Source organism: Periplaneta americana, chromosome 11, assembly GCF_040183065.1.
Source record: "Periplaneta americana isolate PAMFEO1 chromosome 11, P.americana_PAMFEO1_priV1, whole genome shotgun sequence".
In the NCBI taxonomy this organism is placed as follows: domain Eukaryota; kingdom Metazoa; phylum Arthropoda; class Insecta; order Blattodea; family Blattidae; genus Periplaneta; species Periplaneta americana.
Genome location: NC_091127.1, coordinates 21,005,647 through 21,032,495, shown reverse-complemented (window position 1 = coordinate 21,032,495; position 26,849 = coordinate 21,005,647). Strand labels below are relative to the sequence as shown.

Sequence of the window (26,849 nt, the reverse complement as noted above, 5' to 3'; positions counted from 1 at the left end):
CCAATAAATATTAATTTGCATTTCTCTTTACAACAATAATAATGGAAATATGAATTAATGGAGTAACTTACGTGTACCGGTGCTTGTAGTGTAGGCTTACGTAGTTAACAAAGTGGGATGAGGTTAAGCAATAATAATCACACCAGAATTGGAAATAAAACGTGATCAATAAATTTTATTGTAACAGACTTTTTCTACGTCTCAACAAATAAAAATAACAACAAAATTAACAGCTATAATTAAACATATCCTTTGAAGAAAAAGTAGGCCTAAGCAATAATAATCCCACCAGAATTGAAAATAAAACGTGATCAATAAATTTCATTAAACAAACTTAATTTTTCTACGTCTTTAGTAAAATAACACATAAAAATAATAACAATTTATAACACTACAAACGTCTCCTCCTTGTTCCATATTATTATTGCAATTATTATATTTTAGCCTTTAAAATTTTCATTATAACCAATAACGAACATTTCACAAGCATCAATGTGAAATACGCAACGAGCTAGCACTCGATAGAAATACGACACAGTCCAAAGTCGACCATGGACAGTCTTTTGTTTCTAGTTGCTAATCGCTTGGAGCGCTTTATCACGAGATTTGCAAAAAAACACCTCAAGCTTCGCGACTGTATATAGTAGACTGTGGTCTGTCTTTCTCTCTTTCAAGGTTTTTAGCACTTTGGGAGCACGAGTTGCCCATCCATGGCTATGCATATTAATATGTATGTCAGTAACGATTATGTAAATTCGATATTACGCTTGACATAGTGAAGCCAGTTGTCTTGATATTGATGAATATACTGCAGTACAGGTTCCATTCCCAGTTCTTGTAGGATGTCTTCATTTCTTTTATGATCCCATTTAGTGTATCCCGCTGTTCGGCGCATAAACTTCATTTCACTGGCAGTAATTATGTTTTCATCGCTTTTTTGTAAGGTCCAAACTTCGCTGGCATAACAGAGGACAGGTCTTGCTAAGCCGCAGTAGTGTCAGAGTTGTAAGCTCCAATGCCGGTTGTGGAGCTAGATCGGAGCTTGAACTTGCTTATGTCTGTGGAAACACCGGAGCACGCAACCAGTCTTGTGGAGCGCTCCGCTCCGTTTAGTCCCTGTCTGACATCGCTGTGCTAAGGTCTTGTACAGACGAGTGCGGGCATGTTTCTGGACTAAAGAAGGTTTCATTATAACGTTGATAATGCCTGCAGATTTATTGAATTTAAATTTTTTTGTGAGATATCTAGATGAGGTGGAAAGGAAAGCTTGAAACCAAGATAATGGAATTCATTATCCCTTTCTAAAATATTACCATTTATACAAATTTTGCTTCGTTCAGGTTCTTTGCAGCAGAATGCCATTATTTTTGTTTGTTTTTTTTTCGTGGATATTTCCATGCGATATTTATCAGCTATTAATTTTAAACTGTAGACTGATCGTTGTAAATCATCCTCTGAAGTGGCTAGCAAAACCAAATCATCTGCAAAAGTCAGTACGTCGAGACACTAATTTCGATTTATAGATATATGACCATGGCTTGAGTTTCTAAATTCAAGTACAATTCTGTTCATATAAATATTGAATAAGAGGGGTGAGAGAGGCCATCCTTGTTTGACACCGGTTACATACTACCTAACATAAAAAAATAAATATTACACACCAAAAATAGAGACATTTCACACGACTAGAGAAAGGATGTTTATTATGCATTTAATTTACCATGTGAATATATCTTTGTTATAGATTATTTCTAATACTTGATGTATGAACAAACAGAAAAATTAAAAAACAAATAAAACAAAGGAAAAACGGAGCAGATTCTTGCATAAGAAATTTGTCCATGTGTGAACCAAAGCTTCCACAAAATGAACCAAAGTCTTAGGAAGGCGACCAGCCTGTCATTTTTTCTCTAAGATAATACATACACATTGCTTCTGATTAAAGAACTTTAACTGATCTTAATTTTATCTCCTTTGAAGTTTTCAGTTATTAAGTGTGAGAGCCAGTTTAATCTTGTGTTAATTTTCTTTTCAAGCTATTTCTTAGTACTTACCTGTTGATGGTAAGTTTTGTTCATGTCGTAGTCTAATTCACCGAAAATCACAATCTCATTTTCTTACTGAAAGCTCGTATCTTACATTTACGTTTATTATTCATGTATGCTTTTTAGGAGTTTACAAATCCCTTGCGCATCAAGTTACTAGGAGTTCACAAAGACCTTCTTCCAGAATATCAGAATAGCACTGCCTCTTTCCAGGGTCCCGCGCTGTAACTTCATCTTGCCACCGGAATGAATGCTAATTCGAAACTTCATATGAACGATCATCCAACCAGGACGTAGGTATCGTGTGGTTAGCACGAGGATCCCCCTAAGTCATTAAAGTTGGTTTTAGAAACAAGATTTCGCTACGTACAGTACCGGTAATTCCTCAAATTCATCACGGTGGGCACCGGTCCAATACATACTCATATTAATTATTTTTCCAGAGGTCCGCAGAAGATGCTTCTTTTTCTATTAAAAGCTTCTTTTACCATTGCTAACCTTCTTTTGACTTCCTGGCAGTAGCTCATGTTACTGCGTATAGTATACCCCAAGTATTTGAAGCTGTTCACTTCTCTACTACCTCATTTAGTATTCGTAAGTTTACCTTCTTATTTTACTTGCATGGTCTTCGTCTTATTTGCTTTTATCTTCATTCCATACTGCTCACATCTATCATTTCGCTCCAGTAGCATATCCCTTAGTATTATCTACTCTTCTGCTAACAACGCCATATCAGCAGCAAATCTTATGCACTTTATTCTTCTTCCTCCTACTATCACTCCTCCCATGTTCTGAAAACAGTTCTTCACTAAATCCTCCAAGTAGATGTTGAACAGGGTAGGTGATAAAGGGCATCCTTGTCGTACTCCTCTCTCTATTTCACTTCCTTCTGATATTTCTTCTCCTATCCTGACTTTGACTCGTTGTTTCATATAAAGATTACTGAACATCCTCCTCTCTTTCCAATCCACGCCAATTTTCTTTAGGATACCCCTTTAGTTTATTCCAGTCCACTCTGCCAAAAGCCTTTTCTAAATCCGCAAATACTACATACAGATCTTTATTCTTCTCTAGCTATCTTCCGTCGATTGTTCGTAGCAGTCCAGTTTCATTTCTCGCACATTTTTCCTTCTTGAAGCCAAACTGCTCTACTTCCAACAGTTCTTCCATCTTAGAATATAAACGCCGATTCAGTATTCGCAAGAGAATCTTCGCCGAGTGCGATATCAGGCTGATAGTCCTGAACATTGCGCTATCATAGTGTAAATTTCCACCTGATATAGTGCGCAATTGTGCTTTCAATTCTATCACAATCGTATTTCTAGGTCCCTGGTTCCTATTTGCCAACCTAAATATAGTTTAATATTTGAGGAGAAAAACTCGCTCCGACGCCGGGGATCGAACCCGGGTCCTTGGTTCTACGTACCAAGCGCTCTGACCACTGAGCTACGCCGAATTCAATCCACAGCACCGGATCGAAGCTTCCTCCTTCAATGTTTCCCTTTGTGGCGTGACGCCAAATTAGGCATATATGTCGACAAAGGGAAACATTGAAGGGGGAAGTTTCGATCCGGCGCTGTGGATTGAATTCGGCGTAGCTCAGTGGTCAGAGCGCTTGGTACGTAGAACCAAGGACCCGGGTTCGATCCCCGGCGCCGGAGCGAGTTTTTCTCCTCAAATATTAATTGTCAATATTATAGATATTATTCTGTACGACAAATTAATAAATATATAATATTTAAATATAGTTTGCTTTTATACAAAATATTTCATTCTGTGTTATATCATTTATTCTAGGTGTTTCTCTGTTATCTCGTTTATGAAATTTCGAATGTGATAGAATTTGAGTCCCAGTGAATCGTCATTTCAGGTCAGAATACTGTGACTGTGAAATAAGCGGCATATACACAGTTCTCCGACCATGGAAAACACAGCTCCCATATACTTGTGAACATCTCCGTCTAATCGCTTTGATACGTTTCCGAGAACTGTCCGTAGTTTTTGTGTTATCGCAAATGACATCACTTGATTGCTGGCGTTTGTACGTACAGTCAACATCATGCCGGTACAACTTCATTTGTTTCCAGAACGGATTGCTGGTTAAATATTTACCTGCTTCATTAAAAGGGAATGGATAGGTAAGTTTTCCTACAAACCCATGTTAACTTCTAACACGCAACTTCTCTATTTCAGTTATTCATATGCAGATGCGCAGATGGCCACAATGACTATAGATAAATAACAGGCATAGCTGACATGAAACAGCTGATAAGTTTAAAAATGATCATTGTTCTTCTTCATATGTTTAATATCATCCTCTTTTATTATCTTATTATACAGGGACATCATTTTACTTTTACTTCAATTTTTATTGTACCTGAGTTTTTGAATGTACTTCACTCCCACCCCTTCTACTAAGGAAGTTCCAACTCCACACAGAACCAAGACCGCAGATAGTAAGCAGTACTGAGTTACTGAGTATAGTACGTTCCAGAAATATGTTCGCGTTTTCCAGTGACGAAAGCGCTTTCAATATTGAATTATATTTTCGCACAGGTACTGTCCGTTTGCCTACGTCGCATCCCGATTTCCCCCACCTGCTTCTGCTCGCCCCTCTATAATAGCTGGGCTGTCTTAGCTCTTTTCTGAAAACATTAATTTCTCTTAGAAATTGGAAGTTTACGTAATATTATACAGCTGTTTAATTTAACTTAAATAAAGGGGCCTCGTTAAGTGTCACGTGATTTCCTCTCTTTCTACAATCCTGCGGCATAACCACTTGGACGGACAGTAGAAAGCATGTCTGAGTAATTTTATATTTTCGGGTCGGGCAGAAGTGAAGATTGAATTTACAGTACGTAGAGTAAGTACAGAATTATTTCAACATGAGTTACTAGTACGAAGGACGAAACTGGCAATTGGAATTAGATGCAATAGTCTATAGTGCGATAATATGCACAAAAGAACTGAAGCCTGTAGGCTATCGAAATGAACGGCCACCATTTTCAAAATTGTGTTTAAATATTCATATTATGATTATTTTTCAATTTAACTTCTTTCTCTATATTGTACGCTAATGTGCTGTAGACAGTATAATATACACTGCATAATGAATACGTTCGCATGGATAACTCACTTCGTGAGTAAAAACACTTATTCTTAATACAGTACTGTACTTTGATTAAAGAAAAACCTAATGAAAATTATCAAACTCAAAATCGCGATATTTCCTAGTTTACGTAAATGGATGAACTACTTTTCTTCCTTCCTATACCTAGTAGAGTGATTTGTGTTTTACGCCAGTATCATCGAACTTCAGTCTTGGCGGGGGGAGCAAGCGGTGTTTCCGGTTTTCTAAAGGTATAGACAGGTTAATATTAAAAATGTTAGTAAAAATAAAATGATGTCCCTGTACAAGGAATAATGGAGAATTATTGCGATGCTGAAAGTAAATCGTATTTCGCCATTTTTTTGCAAACGTAGGCCCCACACGTTTTCAGCACTCCTGATCCAAAGAGTAGTAGTTTGTTTGTTTATTTATTTATTTATTTATTTATGTACTTATTTATTTATTTATTTAATGCACAACATTTTCATTTAAAGCCAAATATAATAAATTATATTATATTAATTGCATTACATTTAGCGTGTGTGTATATAGTACACACAGTATATATATATGCATATATATATATATATATATATATATATATAATTCGAACTGGTAATGGAAATTACGGGAAAACGGCTGAATGGATTTTAATGAATGACCCCTCATTTTGAAGTTTGGCATCCAAGGATTTAAAAAAAAATAGTAACTTTCAGTGAAGCGTTAGTTTTCCTACATAATTTTCCTATTTTCCAAAATCCACCTTTCGTCAATTTTGAGAACTAATTATTACATTTCCACGGCCGACTTGATGTTCCATTACAGAGAAGAGAAGGCAGCATCAAGTCTGCCATGTGGATTTCAGAATAAAACAAAACACACACTACAATAAACAATAGGCTATTACACGAAGGCCATGACCTGCAGGATTGCTGATATAGTTCAAATTCAATTGGTTATTAAAAACTTGAAGAATTACTAAAAATAATTTACAGGTCCGATTTTGCGGTGTGCAATTTTCTGAGTACAGCTGTGTATTGGGTATTAAAATCTTCAAAACTGGGGGTGGTTTGATGACATTATTACCATTAGAAATGAAATATTATTATAGTTAATGCCATGATGTGACTATTTTTCATTAATTATACATATTAATCCTATATTAATGATATGAAAGTGAAACATTTTGGGGTTGTATAAGTATATGTAGAGAATATCTTAAATTAAGTCTTGATATATTCTATAATTTACTGAGTGGCGGCTACAAAACTTACGTAAGATAATATTGTTAATAAAAGTCAAATATTTTTGTTGTTATTAATCAAGTGGGGTTGGGTCTTTTTCATATACTTAATGACGGTGTGGTGTAGATATTTATATGCGTCATTCTCTTCAGTATTGGCTCGAGAGAGAGCGCAAAAATTACAGTTCCTAAGGAAAGACCAAAAGGTATTACGTACTGATAAAATAAGAAGCCTACAAGCCAACAATCCACATTAACCTGAAATAGCTATTGCTTTACTCCCACATGAAAAACCCTCTGATCGTCCTGACAGTGTTACGTGCGTTTTCGCGTTGAAACTCAAAAACTAAGGTGGATAGGTTCAAGAAAAAGTATTTGGCATAAAAAAACATTCAGAAGGAGTATGTTTCATTATTATGGAAGCAAATAACTTCCAAAATGTCTGGTATTCTTTGAACATAAATCTGGAAAATTTTATTTGAACGTCTAATGAACTTCGTTTACAGCATTTCTTGCTCAAGCCACTAGTTATATATAATTACAATCATACATTACCTAAAAAATATCTCATACTCCTGCTTCAAGATCGAAGTGGTAAGACACAGATAGAAAAATTGCAGGTACACAATAATAAAATTAGCAGGTTAATTGTAGATAATCTATTATATAATTTTACTATAAAGATGATGATAATAATGATAATAATTTATTTTTTTTTATTTATTTATTTATTTATTTAATGTGCTGTACAACAGCCAGTGGCCAATTACAGTTCAGCAAAAATATAACAAAAACATAATACAAAAATAATTATTACACTTAAATACAATTACAATTAATTACAATAATGATGATGAATGGATAAATAATGGATGACTTTAAAATACATAACTAAGAATACTATGAGACAATGATAATTTTGTATAATACCTAAAAGAATACATAAATGATAAATCGTTGCCAAGAGCAAACTAAGTCTATACATTGAAAGGATCGAATTCGCAGCCATGCATGTTGGCATTTTTAATGCATCTGGAGACTGGTGAAAGAAATTTCGAATTTCTATTATAGAAAAGTTTGTGGGCTCTCATATCTTTTGTTGGAATACGTAAGGTAATATTGTTTAAGAAAGAGTCACAGGATATATCACCTTTGAGGACTTTACAAAGGAACAGATAATCTAGCTCATGGCGTCTAGCATATAGATTTTGACAATTAAAATATTCACATTTTCTCTCATAACTGTACCCGGAATTAATGGGCAGAAATCTGAATGAAGATAAAGATATAAATTCTCTTTGTATATTTTCTAATTTAGCCGAGTCCGTAGTTATAATCGAGTTCCAAACTACAGATGCATATTCGAGTTTCGATCGCACCAATGTATAGTAAAGCATTAAAAGAGAATCGGGCGTGGAAAAAGAATAGGCTAAGTTATTGATCGTATTATTCCTAACATTCTGATTGCGTGATTGTAAATGTAATCAACGTGACTGTGAAAATACAATTTACTGTCAAAGAATATTCCCAAATCTTTTACGCAATCCGTTCTGTTAATTAGAACATTATTTAGATAATAATTAAATTTCAGTGAAGAAGCTTTCTAAGAAAGGTTATTACATTAGTTTTGGATACGTCAATTTTCATACCATTGTCTTCCGACCATTTAGCGACTGAATTAATGTCACATTGAAGTGATTGACAGTCAGTATTACTTTTGATTGTACGAGAAAATTTTAAATCGTCTGCAAATAATAAACAGTCAGAAGTTATTCTTTTAAATAATAATAATAATAATAATAATAATAATAATAATAATAATAATAATAATAATAAAACATCAAAATACTAAGCATTATTATAGAAAAGATTCTTGAATAATTTCGAGGGAAAAATTGTTCCGGAGCCGGGTATCGAACCCGGGACCTTTGGTTTAACGTACCAACGCTCTACCACTGAGCTACTCGGGAACTCTAACCGACACCGATCCAATTTTTCCCTCTATATCCACAGACCTCAAAGTGGGCTGACAACCGTCAAGCAACCAACTTCGAGTGCACACTAACTCCGTGTGACTTAAATTGTGGTTTTCTGTTAACGAACAGTGACGTGTATTATGCAAATCAAGATTTCAGGTACAACTCCCTGTAAAGTTGATTTGAATAATTTCGAGGGAAAAATTGTTCCGGAGCCGGGTATCGAACCCGAGACCTTTGGTTTAACGTACCAACGCTCTACCACTGAGCTACTCGGGAACTCTAACCGACACCGATCCAATTTTTCCCTCTATATCCACAGACCTCAAAGTGGGCTGACAACCGTCAAGCAACCAACTTCGAGTGCACACTAACTCCGTGTGACTTAAATTGTGGTTTTCTGTTAACGAACAGTAACGTGTATTATGCAAATCAAGATTTCAGGTACAACTCACATTTGTTACAGAGTTTCCCGCCGTTCCACTCCCATTCTGAGGACAGTCTGAAATTAGCACTGATTTACGTTGTCATGAAATCCCAATGGCTGAGAATTTGAGACCGAAATCTTAGCCGTGCATAGAGAGAGACGCATGGAGTCGTGTTTTGCTGGCAAGTCATAGCAGAGATGGACTGTGCTGGTTTCACAAATGTGGCTATAACTCATCCAGAGTTAAGTTTCCGCCATTAGTATCTACGAGTTACCAAGGCAACGCGTATATCAGTGCCGACAACTTCAGACAAGCTATATAGCATTATGCTAGGAAACAAAAGAAGTACGAGAGTTTACAGCCTTGAACGTAAGATGGCTTTAGGCGTATGGTAATGCCTTTTGTTTTAGAGTTTAAATTTATTTTTACCCTTTCGGGGAATGGTGGTATCGCTGTAAAACCACTGCTGTTGTAAGAGTTGGTATGCTGAGTACCTTGTTTTATGTGATGGGCTGAAATATCTGATCCTGGAACAAGAATATGGATCTCGCTTTTCAGGAAATTTCACTGGAACAGTTATCTCGTATTCTTAGGGCTGTCCAGAACTATATTTTACTACAAATATTAAGGGGAGAGGATGGTATTTTTTTTAACTTTTTTCCTATTTGGTGTAAAATATTAATTTTTTGTATGTAGAGAGCTCATAGCTTGGCAACTCGACCAAATAAAAACATTTTGAAAAAAATATTTGGTGGCCCAAATTTGAAAAAAAAATATACCCAATGCAGGATTGTACTAAAACCGATATATCTAAACCGTTTTTAAAGATAGATTCAAACAGGTTTTTGCAATGTATTTTCAAAAGCATGTTCTACAAACTGTCTGTAACAGAATTTTGATATTAGTTCCTACGTTTGTAAAATAAACAATTAAAATTTAATAACAAATTTCTGATTTCCTTTCTTGCGAACAAACGGACGTATTTTTAAAATGAATTCAATTAACAAAATTCTGTTATAGAGAAAAGTTTCCTAATAGCCTAAAGAATGTGTGTTCCAAATGTCATGCACGTATCTTTAATAGTTCAGAAATTATATCCATTTTTGTCTGGCAATGTAGCAAAAAAAATGAAGTTACTGGAAACCGATAAAAGGAGGCGTGTGATTTAAAAATCCATAGCGCAAGAAGTTTAAAAATGACGTCTCAACATCCGATAAGGGCACAAATACCCACAAAATGTTATGCAATCCATTCCACACATATCAAAGGGCATTTTAAAGAAAAAATTTCTTTTAAATTTAATTTACCGGAAACAACAATAAAAGTGGGCGAGTGATTTAAAAATCCATAACGCTTGAAGTTTAAAAATGGCGACTCAACATCCGATAAGGGCACAAATACCCACAAAATATTATATTATGCATTCCACACATATCAAAGAGTATTTTAAAGACTTTTTTTATAATTTACTCATTCTTCTCCAAAAAATACCATCCTCTCCCCTTAACCGTATTAAGTAGAAAATAGTCAAGGATTGCGCATGCTGCCTTCATTTTTCACAGCCTACTAGAGTTATCTAAGAGATATCGCATGGAAGTTTTTTTGCGTCGTCTCCCAAAAGTCTTGAAGCGTTTTATGTTTTAGTATTTGTAGCTAGTAAATTGTCGAAGTTAGGTTTCCTGTAAAATGTACTTTAAGTTAATATTCGTGCTTGATAACGACAGCTCAAGTCCTGCCTATATTATGAGCAGCAAAAATCAGTATCAGATGACCAATCACTGATCACAGAAATACAGGACACTTGGTCACGACTGATTTTTACATCAGATATTTTTAGATGTGAAACCAGGATTCATTGATGGTATACTTTATACTTCATATTCGAGAAAAAATGGGAGTACATCAGTTATTCATAGATTTAAAAAAGACATTTGACTCGGCTAAGAGAGAAGTTTCATATAATATTCTTATTGAATTTGGTATTCCCAACAAACTAGTTCAATTAATTAAAATGTGTCTCGGTGAATCATACGCAGAGTCCGTATAGGCCAGTTTCTGTCGTTTGCTTTTCCAATTCACTGCAGGCTAAAGCAGGGAGATGCACTATCACCTTTACTTTTTAACTTTGCTCTAGATTCTAGAATATACAATTAGAAAAGTCCAGGATAACAGAGAGAATTTGGAATTGAACGGGTTACATCAGCTGCTTTTCTACGCGGATGACGTGAATATGTTAAGAGAAAATCCACAAACTATTAGAAGAAAAATGGGAATTTTACTTGGAGCAAGTAATGAGATAGGTTTGGAAGTAAACCCCGAAAAAACAAAGTATATGATTGTGTCTCGTGGCGAGAACATTGTGCGAAATGTAAATATAAAAATTGGAAGTTCATCCTTTCAAAAGGTGAAAAATTTCAAATATCTTGGAGCAACAGTAACAAATATAAATGACACTCGGGAGGAAATTAAACACAGAATAAACATGGGGATTGTCTGTTATTATTAGGTTGAGAAGCTTTTATCATCTAGTCTGCTGTCAAAAAACTGAAAGTTATAATTTATAAGACAGTTTCAGTATTACCGGTTGTTCTGTATGGTTGTGAAACTTGGACTCTCATTTTGAGAGAGGAACAGAGGTTAAGGGTGTCTGAGAATAATGTGCTTAGGAAAATATTTGGGGCTAAGATGAATGAAGTTACAGGAAAATGGAGAAAATTACACAACGCAGAACTGCACGCATTGCATTCTACACTTAACATAATGATTAACAAATCGAGACGTTTGAGATGGGCAGAGTATATAGCACGTATGGGCGAATTCAGAAATGCAGAGTGTTAGTTGGGAGGTCGGGTAGGCCGAGACGTAAATGGGAGGATAATATTAAACTGGATTTGAAGGAGATGGGATATGATGTAGGGACTGGTTTAATTGGGATTGATGGAGGGCTTATTTGAGGGCGGCAATGAACCTCCGGGTTCCCTAAAAGCCATTTGTAAGTAGTTATTTGTAATATAAAACTAACAATTTAATTATGATACAAATATCGCTTATGTTACAATATTGAGTAAAGTAATATTTTAAAATATGCATGTTTTTTTTAACTTACTTAGATTTGTCAAAGGGATACTTTAGAACATTTTTTTAACTTACTGTGCAAACTTAAAAAAAATGCTTAAAATCATACGTGAAAATAGTTACATCAAAGATTACAGGATCATTGCAACATAATCGTATCGATTGATACCTACTAAATTGTTTGTATTAATGTCAGATTATATCTAAATATATTTGGGAGTATTATTATTAGATTGAAAAGAAATAGGCCTCATCATCAACGAGAGGAAAACGAAATATATGTTGGCAGATAATGGAAAGATAGTTGAAAAGATAGACAGCCTGCAGATATCAGATTATAATTTTGAGAAAGTTGACAACTTTTCATATTTAGGATCAGTGGTCTCTATGTCCAAAGAAATCTCTAATCGATTAATGAAAGCAAACAGAGCATATTTCGGCTTGAAATATCACTTTAGTTCGCGTGCTCTATCCAGGAAAGTAAAAATTGTTCTTTACAAAACATTAGTGAGACCATTTTTGACATATTATGCGGCAGAAACATGGTCAGTCTCCAAAAACGATGAAAAAAGATTGGAGATTTTCGAAAGAAAGATTCTGCGAGGGATCTATGGCCCAATATTTGAGGAAGGTCTCTGGAGGAGGAGATGCAACTATGAATTATATAGACTTCTAGGAGAGCCAAATATAATCAATACAGTTAAAACAAGCAGATTGAGGTGGACAGGACATGTAGTACGCATGGACCCAAGTGAACCTTGCAAAAAAATTGTAATAACAAATCCGGGAGGTCAGAGAAGACGAGGTCGACCGCACTTGCTGTGGATTGATGGAGTGGAAGAGGATGCCAGAAAGTTGGGGTGCAAGAATTGGAAGACTGCTACACAAGATAGAGACGGATGGCGACAATTACTAAGGGAGGCCCAGGCCCATCAAGAGTTTTAGCGCCAATGATGATGATGATGATGATTAGATTACATTAAAAATCAGCAATTATGATTAATAAAAAATACGAGGGGATTAGGAAATCAATACGAGAGCCTGTGGAATGCATAAAAATATATCTCAAATACGGGAGTTCCCGAAAAATACGGGAAAGTTGATAACCCTACATATGACTTCACCTCAGCCTGTTTTTACTATTGCAGATGATAGATGAATTGATGGGGGGTGGAGAGTGTTGGTGGAGTGATAGAGGGGAAACGGGAGTACCCCGAGGGGATGTCTGCCTTTTCCTTCACAAATTCTATTACAATTTGGCCAGGGATAGAATCTCAGCTGCTTGAATGGAAGACAAATGCGCTAGCGTCCAACCATAGACGCTGCAAAAGATGAAACATATACTGTATAGCTTGCTAAGTTTACACAATTCTTATTAACTGGTGGGTGTGTAACGGTCCTCTGTTTGTTTCAGCACTGCTTCGCCATCTCGTACCGTCGGGAGAACCAGAGACAGTATGAGCTGCGGGCCAGCAATGAGTCAGACTGCAAGACGTGGATCGAGGCAATCAGAGAGGCCAGGTGAGTCGAGTCATTCAGTGGCATGACAAATTGCAAAACTGAATCATTTGTGATATGTCTCAGAACAACTTGTAGATTCTGTTTTAGGTGCCTACTCAATCTTTTGCAGGCGTTGGCTTTTTATTTCTTCAGACATTTTCTGTCTTACAAACCAGATATACAGGGTGTTTCAAAAATAAAAGGCATAATTTCAGGCATGTATTCCTCATCGGTTCCGGACAATTGGCCACAGAAAATTGGTAATAGGGACAATTCGCCACAAGTAGACAATTCGCCACAGATAGACAATTACGTTTATAAAGGTACGGTCACACGTCGCTACTTTTGCTGCGCAACTTTTGTACTGCAGCTGCAAAAGTTGCAACTGGAGGTTGCGAGTCTGTTCACACACAAGACGCTACTTTTGCAGCCGCAGTCATGCTGCAGGTTTCCATCTCCGTGTTGACTTCTCAATATACATTTTGTGGTTATGTTCGCATTATTAAGAAACTCATGCGAAAGCTTACTTATCTATTATTTGCTTTTCTGTCCTAACTAGTATTCATAAATTGGCATTATTTCTACTATAAAGCTTTTAAAAACGCCTATATACTTAAATGATAACCAACAGCATATTCACGTTATCAATGTTGGCAACCCTCCTGTTTGAAACTACGCTACAGAAAATTAAAAAAATATATATATACTCAGACTGTGTTGTGCATTCAATAACTGTTACAAATAATTTATTTTCATCACATCTAACATTAAAATACATCCAAACAATAAAAGTATCATTGGCACATTTGGGTGGCAACATTGGTCGCAACCGCAGCAGAAGTTTCAACAAAACCGATATCAAAAATGCTGCGGCTGCAACCCTGAGAACCCTGTTCACACGTCGCTACTTTTAAGCTGCGCGCAGCATGAAAAAGTAGCGGGCAGCAGGTTCGGCAGCCGCCAACTTTTCGGGTTGCACCGTTGTTCACACGTCGCAGTACGAGAGTTGCGCAGTTTTTTGTACTGCAGCGCTGCAAAAGTAGCAACGTGTGAGACAGTATGAGCTGCGGGCCAGCAATGAGTCAGACTGCAAGACGTGGATCGAGGCAATCAGAGAGGCCAGGTGAGTCGAGTCATTGCAAAACTGAATCATTTGTGACATGTCTCTGAACAACCTGTAGGTTCTGTTTTAGGTACCTATTCAAACTTTTGCAGGTGATGGCTTTTTGTTTCTTCAGACATTTTCTGTCTTACAAACCAGATATATAGGGTGTTTCAAAAATAAAGGGCATAATTTCAGGTATGTATTCCTCATCTGTTCCGGACAATTGGCCACAGTTGCTTCGTAATCAATAGATATGAATCTTGGGTTTAATTGATTTTCAAAACGTCGCCCTACTACTGTACTCGTTTCAATACTCGAAAGAGTGTTTCATACGCCTCCCTGGTTTTCCGTTCCATCAGCGTCATTACTACAAGTATCCATTCCCCTTGTACATTGACATGTATAGTGTAAAGTTGCAGCATGATTGAAGGAGCGGACATAAAGGTCCCGTCCATTATCCAAAAATGGGACCGTAACAATTTATTTAAATGTGAATTAGTGGCAAATGTGATAACTTTCACGTCGTCCTCCGGTTCAAAATACAACCACCACCTTTCTCCTTGTACGGTCTTAGTGTATCTGTCGGCTATAGAGTTCAGTTTGTCAGTATTCCTTGGTTCAGGTGATAGGTGCAGCTTCCTGGCACGGCGCACAGTTTTTTTAATAGATGGTTTCTTCGGTAGGTTCACATTGGCTTCGCTTGCAATACGCTGTAACTTATTTTGAATAATGACAGACGTTGGTTCTCGGGAAGTCCCCGCCCTTGCCTTCATGTTCTCTACACATTCCTTTGCCTTAATCCTTCCCCAGTCTGCAGAATGATTCTTGTGTTCAGACGGTTCTTTGACGACACTGCTTCCATCTTCTGATAACGTGACTGTTGCATTACACCCGCCACGCATGTCACAGCGCCAAACAACTCCATTTTTATTTCTTCTAAGTCTCGTGTAAATGTAGCCAAGATATATTAATTTGTCAAAGCCTCTTTCTCATTTTGTGAAGCGAATTTCTTCCACCATAGTTCCGAATTAGTTTACAGCTTCTGGATTTGTCTTGTGTTACCATAGAAATATATTATAAATTGTTGCGAATTTGAGTATTGCCTTGAATTTTAACGTGTGGCTAATTGTCTTTGATACGAATTTCAATGATGTGGCGAATTATCTTTGACACGAATTTTAATGATGTGGCGAATTGTCTTTGATACGAATTTCAATTATGTGTCGAATTGTCTTTGATACGAATTTCAATTATGTGGCGAATTGTCTTTGATACGAATTTCAATTATGTGGCGAATTACTTTGACACGAATTTCAATTATGTGGCGAATTGTCTTTGATAACGAATTTCAATGATGTGGCGAATTGTCTTTGATACGAATTTCAATAATGTGGCGAATTGTCTTTGATACGAATTTCAATGATATGTCGAATTATCTTTCATAACGAATTTCAATGATGTGGCGAATTGTCTTTGATACGAATTTCAATTATGTGGCGAATTATCTTTGATACGAATTTCAATTATGTGGTGAATTGTCTTTGATACGAATTTCAACTATGTGGCGAATTGTCTTTGATAACGAATTTCAATGATGTGGCGAATTGTCTTTGATACGAATTTCAATTATGTGGCGAATTGTCTTTGATACGAATTTCAATTATGTGGCTAATTGTCTTTGATACGAATTTCAATGATGTGGCGAATTGTCTTTGATACGAATTTCAATGATGTGTCGAATTGTCTTTGATACGAATTTCAATGATGTGGCGAATTGTCTTTGATACGAATTTCAATGATGTGGCGAATTGTTTTTGATACGAATTTCAATGATGTGTCGAATTGTCTTTGATACGAATTTCAATGATATGGCGAATTGTCTTGATACGAATTTCAATAATGTGGCGAATTGTCTTTGATACGAATTTCAATTATGTGGCGAATTGTCTTTGATACGAATTTCAATTATGTGGCGAATTGTCTTTGATACGAATTTCAATTATGTGGCGAATTGTCTTTGATACGAATTTCAATGATGTGTCGAATTGTCTTTGATACGAATTTCAATGATGTGGCGAATTGTCTTTGATACGAATTTCAATTATGTAGCGAATTGTCTTTGATACGAATTTCAATGATGTGTCGAATTGTCTTTGATACGAATTTCAATGATGTGGCGAATTGTCTTTGATACGAATTTCAATTATATGGCGAATTGTCTTTGATACGAATTTCAATTATGTGTCGAATTGTCTTTGATACGAATTTCAATGATGTGGCGAATTGTCTTTGATACGAATTTCAATTATGTGTCGAATTGTCTTTGATACGAATTTCAATGATGTGTCGAATTGTCTTTGATATGAATTTCAATTATGTGGCGAATTGTCTTTGATACGAATTTCAATTCTGTGGCGAATTGTCTTTGATACGAATTTCAATGATGTGTCGAATTTTCTTTGATACGAATTTCAATGATGTGTCGAATTGTCTTTGATACGAATTTCAATTATGTGGCGAATTGTCTCTGATACGAATTTCAATGATGTGGCGAATTGTCTTTGATACGAATTTCAATGATGTGTCGAATTGTCTTTGATACGAATTTCAATTATGTGGCGAATTGTCTTTGATACGAATTTCAATGATGTGGCGAATTGTCTTTGATACGAGTTTCAATGATGTGTCGAATTGTCTTTGATACGAATTTCAATGATGTGGCGAATTGTCTTTGATACGAGTTTCAATAATGTGTCGAATTGTCTTTGATACGAATTTCAATTATGTGGTGAATTGTCTTTGATATGAATTTCAATTATGTGGCGAATTGTCTTTGATACGAATTTCAATTATGTGGCGAGTTGCCTCTGTGGCCAATTTTCTGTGGCGAGTTGTCCCCAACCCATTCCTCATACGTAGACAATGCAAAAAGTTAATTACAATATGTATCCGGAAATGCTTGGTTTTCGAGTTGTGACCTTCAAAATAGTGATATTCACCAGCCTCGGATTTTTCATTGAAAAATTCTGTAGTGACTATTATAACGGACACGTCACAGTTGTTTTCTAGGGTTTCTTCCGTTTCTTCACTTTAGCCGTCGTCATCATTCCGTCCGATGCTCATTCCATCATCATTCCTTAGCGTTCGTCGATTATCGAATAGCTACGCGCAGAGAAGTCTGATCTGGGGACGAAAGGGGTTGTCTGCTTGAAATCTCGGTACTTAGCAAACCTTGGCGTAGTCAACTGGTGTTGATAAGTCTTAAATTGGCAATGTATCCTACAGGATACAACAGGTTAATAGGCTATATGCTATAATTTTAATAGAACAATAGAAAAAAATTTGTAGAGAAATTAAAATTTCACAATACTATAGCTAATATTGCACAACATATAAAATTTGGACATTGCGATAGTTGTTTTCTTTACAGTCCGACACAGTTTAATAAACTAGTGTGAGAAATGAAGTTTTATTAGGATAGTAGTTGGTGATTATTTCATTATATCCATTACTGAGTCAGCATTGTGGTTGTCTACGAACACAAAATCAAGCAGGTTGAATCCGGGGGACATAGGCTTCAGCTCCCGCAAGTTTGACCGAGCATTTTAAGTCACTCTGTATAATTAATAAAGTTATGTGCCTGTTATGTATCTCGCCTTTACTCCCTCAAGTGAATGTTTCTTTACTAATTCATTGCTTTGAATGGTTGGTTTAGTTATTTAAAATTTTACTGAGTATTTATTTACTGCTGTTTTTATCTTTCTTATTGATTACATGATAAGGTGGACAGACTCTCTATCAATCGAATATGTTTATGAAAACCTCTGTAAATGGAATTTAAGGTAGATTGACTCTCTATAAATCGGATCTATTTATGGAAACCCCTGTAAATGAAATTTGACGTAGACAGACCCTCTATAAATCGGATCTATTTATGGAAACCTCTGTAAATGAAATTTAACGTAGACAGACCCTCTATAAATCGGATCTATTTATGGAAACCTCTGTAAATGAAATTTAACGTAGACAGACCCTCTATAAATCGGATCTATTTATGGAAACCTCTGTAAATGAAATTTAACGTAGACAGACCCTCTATAAATCGGATCTATTTATGGAAACCTCTGTAAATGAAATTTAACGTAGACAGACCCTCTATAAATCGGATCTATTTATGGAAACCTCTGTAAATGAAATTTAACGTAGACAGACCCTCTATAAATCGGATCTATTTATGGAAACCTCTGTAAATGAAATTTAACGTAGACAGACCCTCTATAAATCGGATCTATTTATGGAAACCTCTGTAAATGAAATTTAACGTAGACAGACCCTCTATAAATCGGATCTATTTATGGAAACCTCTGTAAATGAAATTTAACGTAGACAGACCCTCTATAAATCGGATCTATTTATGGAAACCTCTGTAAATGAAATTTAACGTAGACAGACCCTCTATAAATCGGATCTATTTATGGAAACCCCTGTAAATGAAATTTAACGTAGACAGACCTTCTATAAATCGGATCTATTTATGGAAACCTCTGTAAATGAAATGTAACGTAGACAGACCCTCTATAAATCGGATCTATTTATGGAAACCTCTGTAAATGAAATTTAACGTAGACAGACCCTCTATAAATCGGATCTATTTATGGAAACCTCTGTAAATGAAATTTAACGTAGACAGACCCTCTATAAATAGGATCTATTTATGGAAACCTCTGTAAATGAAATGTAACGTAGACAGACCCTCTATAAATAGGATCTATTTATGGAAACCTCTGTAAATGAAATTTAACGTAGACAGGCCTTCTATAAATCGGATCTATTTATGGAAACCTCTGTAAATGAAATTTAACGTAGACAGGCCCTCTATAAATCGGATCTATTTATGGAAACCTCTGTAAATGAAATTTAACGTAGACAGACCCTCTATAAATCGGATCTATTTATGGAAACCTCTGTAAATTGAATTTAACGTAGACAGACCCTCTATAAATCGGATATATTTATGGAAATCTCTGTAAATCGAATTTAAGATAGACCTATTCTCTATAAATCGAATCTATTTATCAAAACCTCTGTAAATCGAATTTAAAGTACACCCAACCTCTATAAATCGAAGCTATGTATGGATACCTCGGTAATTCGAATTTAACCCCTTCAGGCCTGATGTACATTATAGTGTACAATGTTTCTTTTTTTCTTTTTTTTTTTGGGGGGGGGGGGAATGCCTTCGATACATTTAAATATTTTTAAAAATAGTTCAGTGTGATATAAATGGAGAATATTATGTTTGAAACATTTCTATACCTGAATTAAAAACAAAATTTAAAATTTTGGGGCCTCAGGGGTCAAAATTGTCCCCAAATTTTGATTTTCTGTGAAGACTTGATTTGGGAATTCCGGATCCCTAGAATGATTATGTGACCAGTTTCTTTCTTTCTTTTTTTTTAATTTTTTAAATATGAATTCAGGACTGAAGAGGATAAGGTAGACAGTCCTCTATAAATCGAAACTGTTTAGTCCTCTCCCTTCCTTTCTACTCGTTTTGTTTTGTTTTTGCGTGCCGTTCTTGAGTGAATACCGCGTAATTGAGAGCCACTCCTCAGATCAGGTTATTACTACTGATAATAAAGAACGAAAACGAAATTGGTACTCAAACTCTTAAGGCTCTGAAAAATAACTGAAATTATATTTATAATCAAAATTGTCCCTAACAGGTATTTGTAAGACAGATAGAGTAATATTAAAATTGAATTTCGATTATTCGAAACCTCGATAAACGGAAGTAATTTGCAGTTCCCTTAAAATTCGATATATCGAACAGCTGTTAGAGAAGCGACCATTTTTTTCTTTACACAGGGACATAATTTTATTTTTACTAACATTTCTAATATTAACCTGGCTATACCTTTGCATTAACGGTTGAGAACCGGAAACACCGTTCACTATCCCCTTCCAAGACTGGAATTCGATGATACTGGCGTAAAACACAAATCACTCTACTAGGTATAGGAGGGAAGAAAAGTAGTTCATCCATTTACATAAACAAGGAAATATCGCGATTTTGAGTTTGATAATTTTCATTAGGTTTTTGTTCAATCAAAATACAGTATTGTATTAACAATAAGTGTTTTTACTCACGAACTGAGTTATCCATGTGGACGTATTCATTATGCAGTGTATATTATACTGTCTACAGTACATTAGCGTACCAATATAGAGAATGAAGTTAAATTGAAAAATAATCATAATATGGATATTTAAACACACTTTTGAAAATGGTGGCCGTTCATTTCGATACAGGTTTCAGTTCTTTTGTGCATATTATCGCACTATAGACTATTGCATCTAATTCCAATTGCCAGTTTCGTTCTTCGTACTAGTAACTCATGTTGAAATAATTCTGTACCTACTCTATAAAAGAGTACCTTACGTACTGTTAATTCAGTCTTCACTTCTGCCCGACTCGCACAGATAAAATTACTCAGACATGCTATCTACTGTCCGTCCAAGTGGTTATGTCACAGGATCGTAGAAAGGTGAGAAATCACAGGATAGTTAATTACTTAACGAGGCCCTTTTATTTAAGTTATTTTAAACAGCTGTATAATATTACGTAGACGTCCAATTCCTAACAGGAATTAATGTTTTCAGAAAAGAGCTAAGACAGCCCAGCCACTAGCCTTTACAGAGGGGCGAGCAGAAGTGCGTGGGGGAAACCGGAATGCGACGTAGGCATCGGACGACACTGCCTGTGCGAAAATATGATTCAATATTGAAAGCTCTTTCGTCACTGGAAAATGCGAACATATTTCTGGAACGTACTATACTTACCAACTCAGTACTGTTAAGTATGACCGTAAGGCGGTTTTGACTGCATACAGGGCCTTGGTTCTGTGTGGAGGACAGTTGCAAGTTTACTACTTAAAGGGGGGTGGGAGTGAAGTACATTCAAAAACTCAGGTACAATAAAAATTGAAGTAAAAATAAAATTATGTCCCTGTATAAGTCATAAAAAGGAGGTTTCGTGTGTATAACTATAGTAAAGCAATTCCCATGTATAGTTAGTTACTGTTTATACATCCATACCTTATGCATGGTTTATTAATAATATTTTCTGTCCCAACTTGGCATAAATCTCGTAAAAGAATTATACAGGGTTTATTAGTAAGACCGTTACTGTATGCTGCGCATTTTTCTTTTCATGCTTAAGAGAGATGTGTTAGTAATAGAGCTGGATAACGGCTGCAGTAGATTTATCAACAGTAATCTCACTAGACGTTTTGATTTATCTAGAGAAAATCAAAACTCGAGTGGGATTTAATTGACTATTATACGATTAGAAGAAATTATATAAAGATTAGAAGTAACGAAGTACTCCAATACAATAAAATATTAATTGACTTACGAAAATACAACTGTCTTCAAATGTATTATTGTACCATCCCAACATTACAAATATTACGCTAGATGCATGCTAGATGGCAGTAGTGAGCAATGCCTTCTCGTTGAGAAGTTCTCGATCTATTATACACGATGGCAATGTTACTAGTCAAGAATGCTTTGTTGATTCAGTTTCATTTTTATTAAAATGCAACATTCCACTTCAATTATCCGAATCCCAGTAATCAACGTCACTTGACAGATGATTTTCAATAAATCTTAATATTAAACAATCTCTGATACGTGACTACCCATAATATCATATAGCAGAAGCTATAACATAACCTAACTAATATACACAAGTGTTAGAAAAGTTTTAATTAACGACGATGACATAAAAAATAAACATGAATAATTTTAAAAGGAATAATTATTGAATGTACAATTTTCAAATTTGAATATGGTTGGTGGTTCAATTGATGTTATATTGGACGTATGCGTAATAGAAGTGGAACTCGTTGATTTAGGCCTACATGGTGTATTCAACTTATTCAGAATTTCCGAATGAATAATTTTAAAAGGAATAATTATTGAATGTACAATTTTCAAATTTGAATATGGTTGGTGGGCAAATTGATGTTATATTGGACGTGTGCGTAATAGAAGTGGAACTCGTTGATTTAGGCCTACATGGTGTATTCAACTTATTCAGGATTTCCGAATGGTGCTCTTCATTTATTTGTAAATCGGATTTCAGAAGATGCATAGGTATGATCAGTGATTTTTATTAATTCTTGTTCTTGAATGCCAATGCGAGTCATTTGAAACTGCTGTGCATCGACTGGAGTGGTTTGTAATTTTATATATATATTTCTTTTTTGACGTCCAGACCAGCGCAGTTTCAAATGTTGGTAAACAAAGAAACAAATGCTAGGGACGCGATAAAATTAAACAAATGCTAGGGACGCGATAAAATTGTGCGATAAGCAGCCATGATTGGTTGAAATACGTCCTTTCGTACCGTTTTATTGGTCAAAAGTAGTATGACGTAGTAAGAGTGACAAATTAATGTAATTCGCTGCTTCTATATTAATTTTCGAACCAAGTTACGACTAAATAATAATCACTATATTACTGATGGATAGTTTACAAGTGTGTTAGGCACCCTGTAGATGTCACGACATGTATAGGAGAATATCTCGCATTCCTCAGCTTTGCAAAGGTGACAGTGTCACATTTTATGTGAACAAGCTTTCCCGGGGATAGGTCGTAAAAGATGTGTAAGGTGATGCGTTGAACGGTGTTACAGCTTCAACAAGCTGCTGCTGCAAAAGGAGGAACTGGAGCAGAAGCATCTGCATCTGCTGCAGATAGTGGAGAGCGAGAAGACGGCCAAGTGGCAGTACACGCAGCAGTGCGAGGAGCTGGCCTCCGAGATCAAGAAGCTGCGTGCGGAGGTGAGCAATATCTTAATGCGAGCAATATCTTAAGCCTAGCCGTCCACTGGCACCGTGAACGGCCGAATATTTGTTAGGCCGTATACGGCCGAAATACCGGACGACCGGCAAAGAGCCGATCGATCGTCCACTGGAGCCGACGCTTCGGCCGTCAATTATCAGTTGTGCAGAGGTGTGAAAATTATTAGAATAATCTTAATTTTAAAGGTTTTTTAATAGTTCCTTCACAAATATTAATTGAATTGATGAATATTGGTATATAATATTACTATACTGATGTAGGATATATTTACTACTAACAATGGCGGGAAGCATTGTTGTACATTGGTATTTTTCTTATTTTACAATTGTTATGGGAATTCAGAAATTATTATATTATGTTGGCGGAATTGGAAACATAAAAAATTAATTAAGAAATGCTTTAAACAAATTGTTCTTTGCGTTTACATTGTTGTCAAGGTTCAAATGAACGTATACATCTGTTTTGTGCATATAATTTTTTATGTTTCCAATTCCGCCAACATAATATAATAATTTCTGAATTCCCATAACAATTGTAAAAGAAGAAAAATATCAATGTACAACAATGCTTTCCGGCATTGTTAGTAGTAAATATATCCTACATCAGTATAGTAATATATACCAATATTCATCAATTCAATTAATATTTGTGAAGGAACTATTAAAAAACCTTTAAAATTAAGATTATTCTAATAATTTTCACACCTCTGTATGTACATACATACATACATACATACATACATACATACATACATACATACATACATACATACATACATACATACATACATACAGCCAACGGCGTGGATCAGTCGGTTAAGGCGCTTGCCTGCCGGTCTGAAGTTGCGCTCTGGCGCGGTTCGATCCCCGCTTGGGCTGACTACCTGGTTGGGCTTTTCCGAGGTTTTCCCCAACCGTAACTTGAATGCCAGGTAATCTATGGCGAATCCTCGGCTTATCTCGCCAAATACCATCTCGCTATCACCAATCTCATCGACGCTAAATAACCTCGTAGTTGATACAGCGTCATTAAATAATCAACTAAAAAATTGCATGCATGCATACATACATACATACATACATACATACATACATACATACATACATACATACAGTACATATTGTACATACATGCATACATACAAATGGCTTTTAAGGAATGACGAAAATATAGGGTATATCCGATGCTTAGAGAAAGGTGTCGCCTGGATAATTTTCATCACCTACGCCTACACAATAAACTTCTAGAGGATAGTGCTATGTTTTTCGATTACGATCGGATGAATGTTGATACATTTCAATAGCTATATTTTAAATGTAATTCGTCCATCAATCTCAAAATGGTCAAATTTAAGAGAAGTTGTACCACCTGAGAAACGTTTGTCAGTGATCTTACGGTAAGTGGTACATGAATAATAATTTGTTAAGCCTTAAAATTTTTATTTCACTTGTTTAACGAAAAAAAAAAAGAAACACACAAGAACTAATTAATTTTTCGGCGTTCATGGCGAAATTTATGGAAAGTCATCACATGTTGCCCTGTTCGGCCGAATGAGACCGGAAAATCCCATCTGAATTGGATCGAATCGGCATTCGGCTGTAGTCGACGCGCGCCAATGCATTCTCTTGTGGGATCATTCGGTCGTGTACGACAGTAAACGGCCGAGTTGTTATTCGGCCGAATTCGGTTCCAGTGGACGGCCAGCCTAATGTTTTTGTAATAAGTAGGAACCGTACTTTGTCCTAGCAGCCTATAAGTGTTTGAATTGATCTGCCTGTCTGTCCAATGTAGAAGTTGTTGCAGGTGTCATTTCAAACACGTTACAAAGAACACATCACAGCCATGACAAAATTACAAAACACCTCCACATATGCAGAACACATCACAAATGCTAACCACACCTACAGAGACATCAACACAGACATGGAAATACTACACATCCAACCAAAAAGCCAGAAACTAAACACATTAGAACAATATGAAATATACAGACACACAAAAACACGCCCTAATGAAATTCTCAACACACAACTCAATTTCAGACCACACACTCTTTGGATCTACATTACACCACACGAACACATCCTCACAGGAAACAAAACAAGAGGCGCCAAGACCAACAACGACCAGTTCTGAGGATGACCCATAATAGGTCGAAACATGTAAACCAGGTACGATAGAATTTAACACAAGACAGTCTTATAATACGTATTCTGATGTGTACAATATTGTAAATAATGGTTGTTCAGCGTAAGCCTTCATTCTTCATTATATTAACGTAAGTAGTGAAAATAGCCTATCTTCGTATACATTGTGTAAAGGTGTGAGAGACATTGACTACTTCCAAAAGCAGATTGTCAGAAAGACTGCTTTCGTCTCTAGAATATGATTTTAATTCAAATATTACTTTACCATTATTATTACTTAATTGTTTTCTGTATTGATTTTATTTGTATTTGCTATTTATTTTTGTTTTGGTTGTGTGGAACTGCCAGAATCAGTAAAAATAAATGGAATTATTTAAGTTATAGGGAATGTAATCGTAGTACGGTATCAATTCTTATCAGTGGAATGCTTTTTCAACAGTCTTCGAGGTCTAATTTTGAATCATGAATAAAACGTCAACTTCAGCGCAAACAATATGCAAGTGTTCCCTGACAGTACTTGTGCCACGCGCCAAATAATGACGTCACGCCGATATAGTCTATGAACAACTAACCTAATCTCCGTTCGATGTAAGAGTAATGGAACGGAGAAAAATTCTCTCCGTTCCATTACTCTTAAATCGTATGATGACGCAGAATATCTGCATGGAAATATATGTACTTCGGTACATCAAAATCTATATATATAATTTGAACTGGTGATGGAAATTACGGGAAAACGACTGAACGGATTTTAATAAATGGCCCCTCCTTTTGAAGCTTGGAACCAAAGTTTTTGGGAAAGTAGTATTTTTCAGTGAAATGTCAATTTTCCTACAAAATTTTCCTATTTTCCAAAATCCATCTGTTGTCAGTTTTGAGAACTAATTTTATTGAATCACGGCCGACTTGATTGAATTTCAGAACAAAACACACACTACAATAAACAATAAGCTATTACACGAAGGCCATGACCTGCAGGATTGCCGACATATTTAGAGCTCAATTCAATTTGTTATTAAAAACTGATTCTGCAGTATATAATTTTCTGAGTACAGCTGTGTATTGGATATTCAAATCTACCAAACTTGAGGTGGTTTGATGACATTGTTACCATTAGAAATTAAATAATATTATAGTTAATATCATGATGCGTCTATTTTTCATTAATTGTACATAATATTGATACTATATTGATGACATGAAAGTGAAACGTTTTGAGGTTATGTAAGTAAATGTAGAGAATATCTTAATTTAGATCTTCATTTCTATAATTTACTGAGTGGCTGCTATATATAACTACAAAACTTAAGTAAGATAATATTAAAAATCAAAAATATTTTTATACTTATT

General features: G+C 35.6%; 1 protein-coding gene across 1 annotated transcript in view; it reads left to right on the top strand.

The window, feature by feature from the left end:
- The window catches only part of LOC138708681 (ras-specific guanine nucleotide-releasing factor 2-like), an 868,468-nt gene that overhangs the window by 621,825 nt on the left and 219,794 nt on the right, over positions 1-26,849 (top strand). The window contains exons 3-4 of the mRNA XM_069838768.1: positions 13,291-13,397; positions 23,183-23,330. Of these exons, the coding sequence (XP_069694869.1) occupies positions 13,291-13,397; positions 23,183-23,330 (255 nt within the window). The remainder of the gene's footprint in view (positions 1-13,290; positions 13,398-23,182; positions 23,331-26,849) is intronic.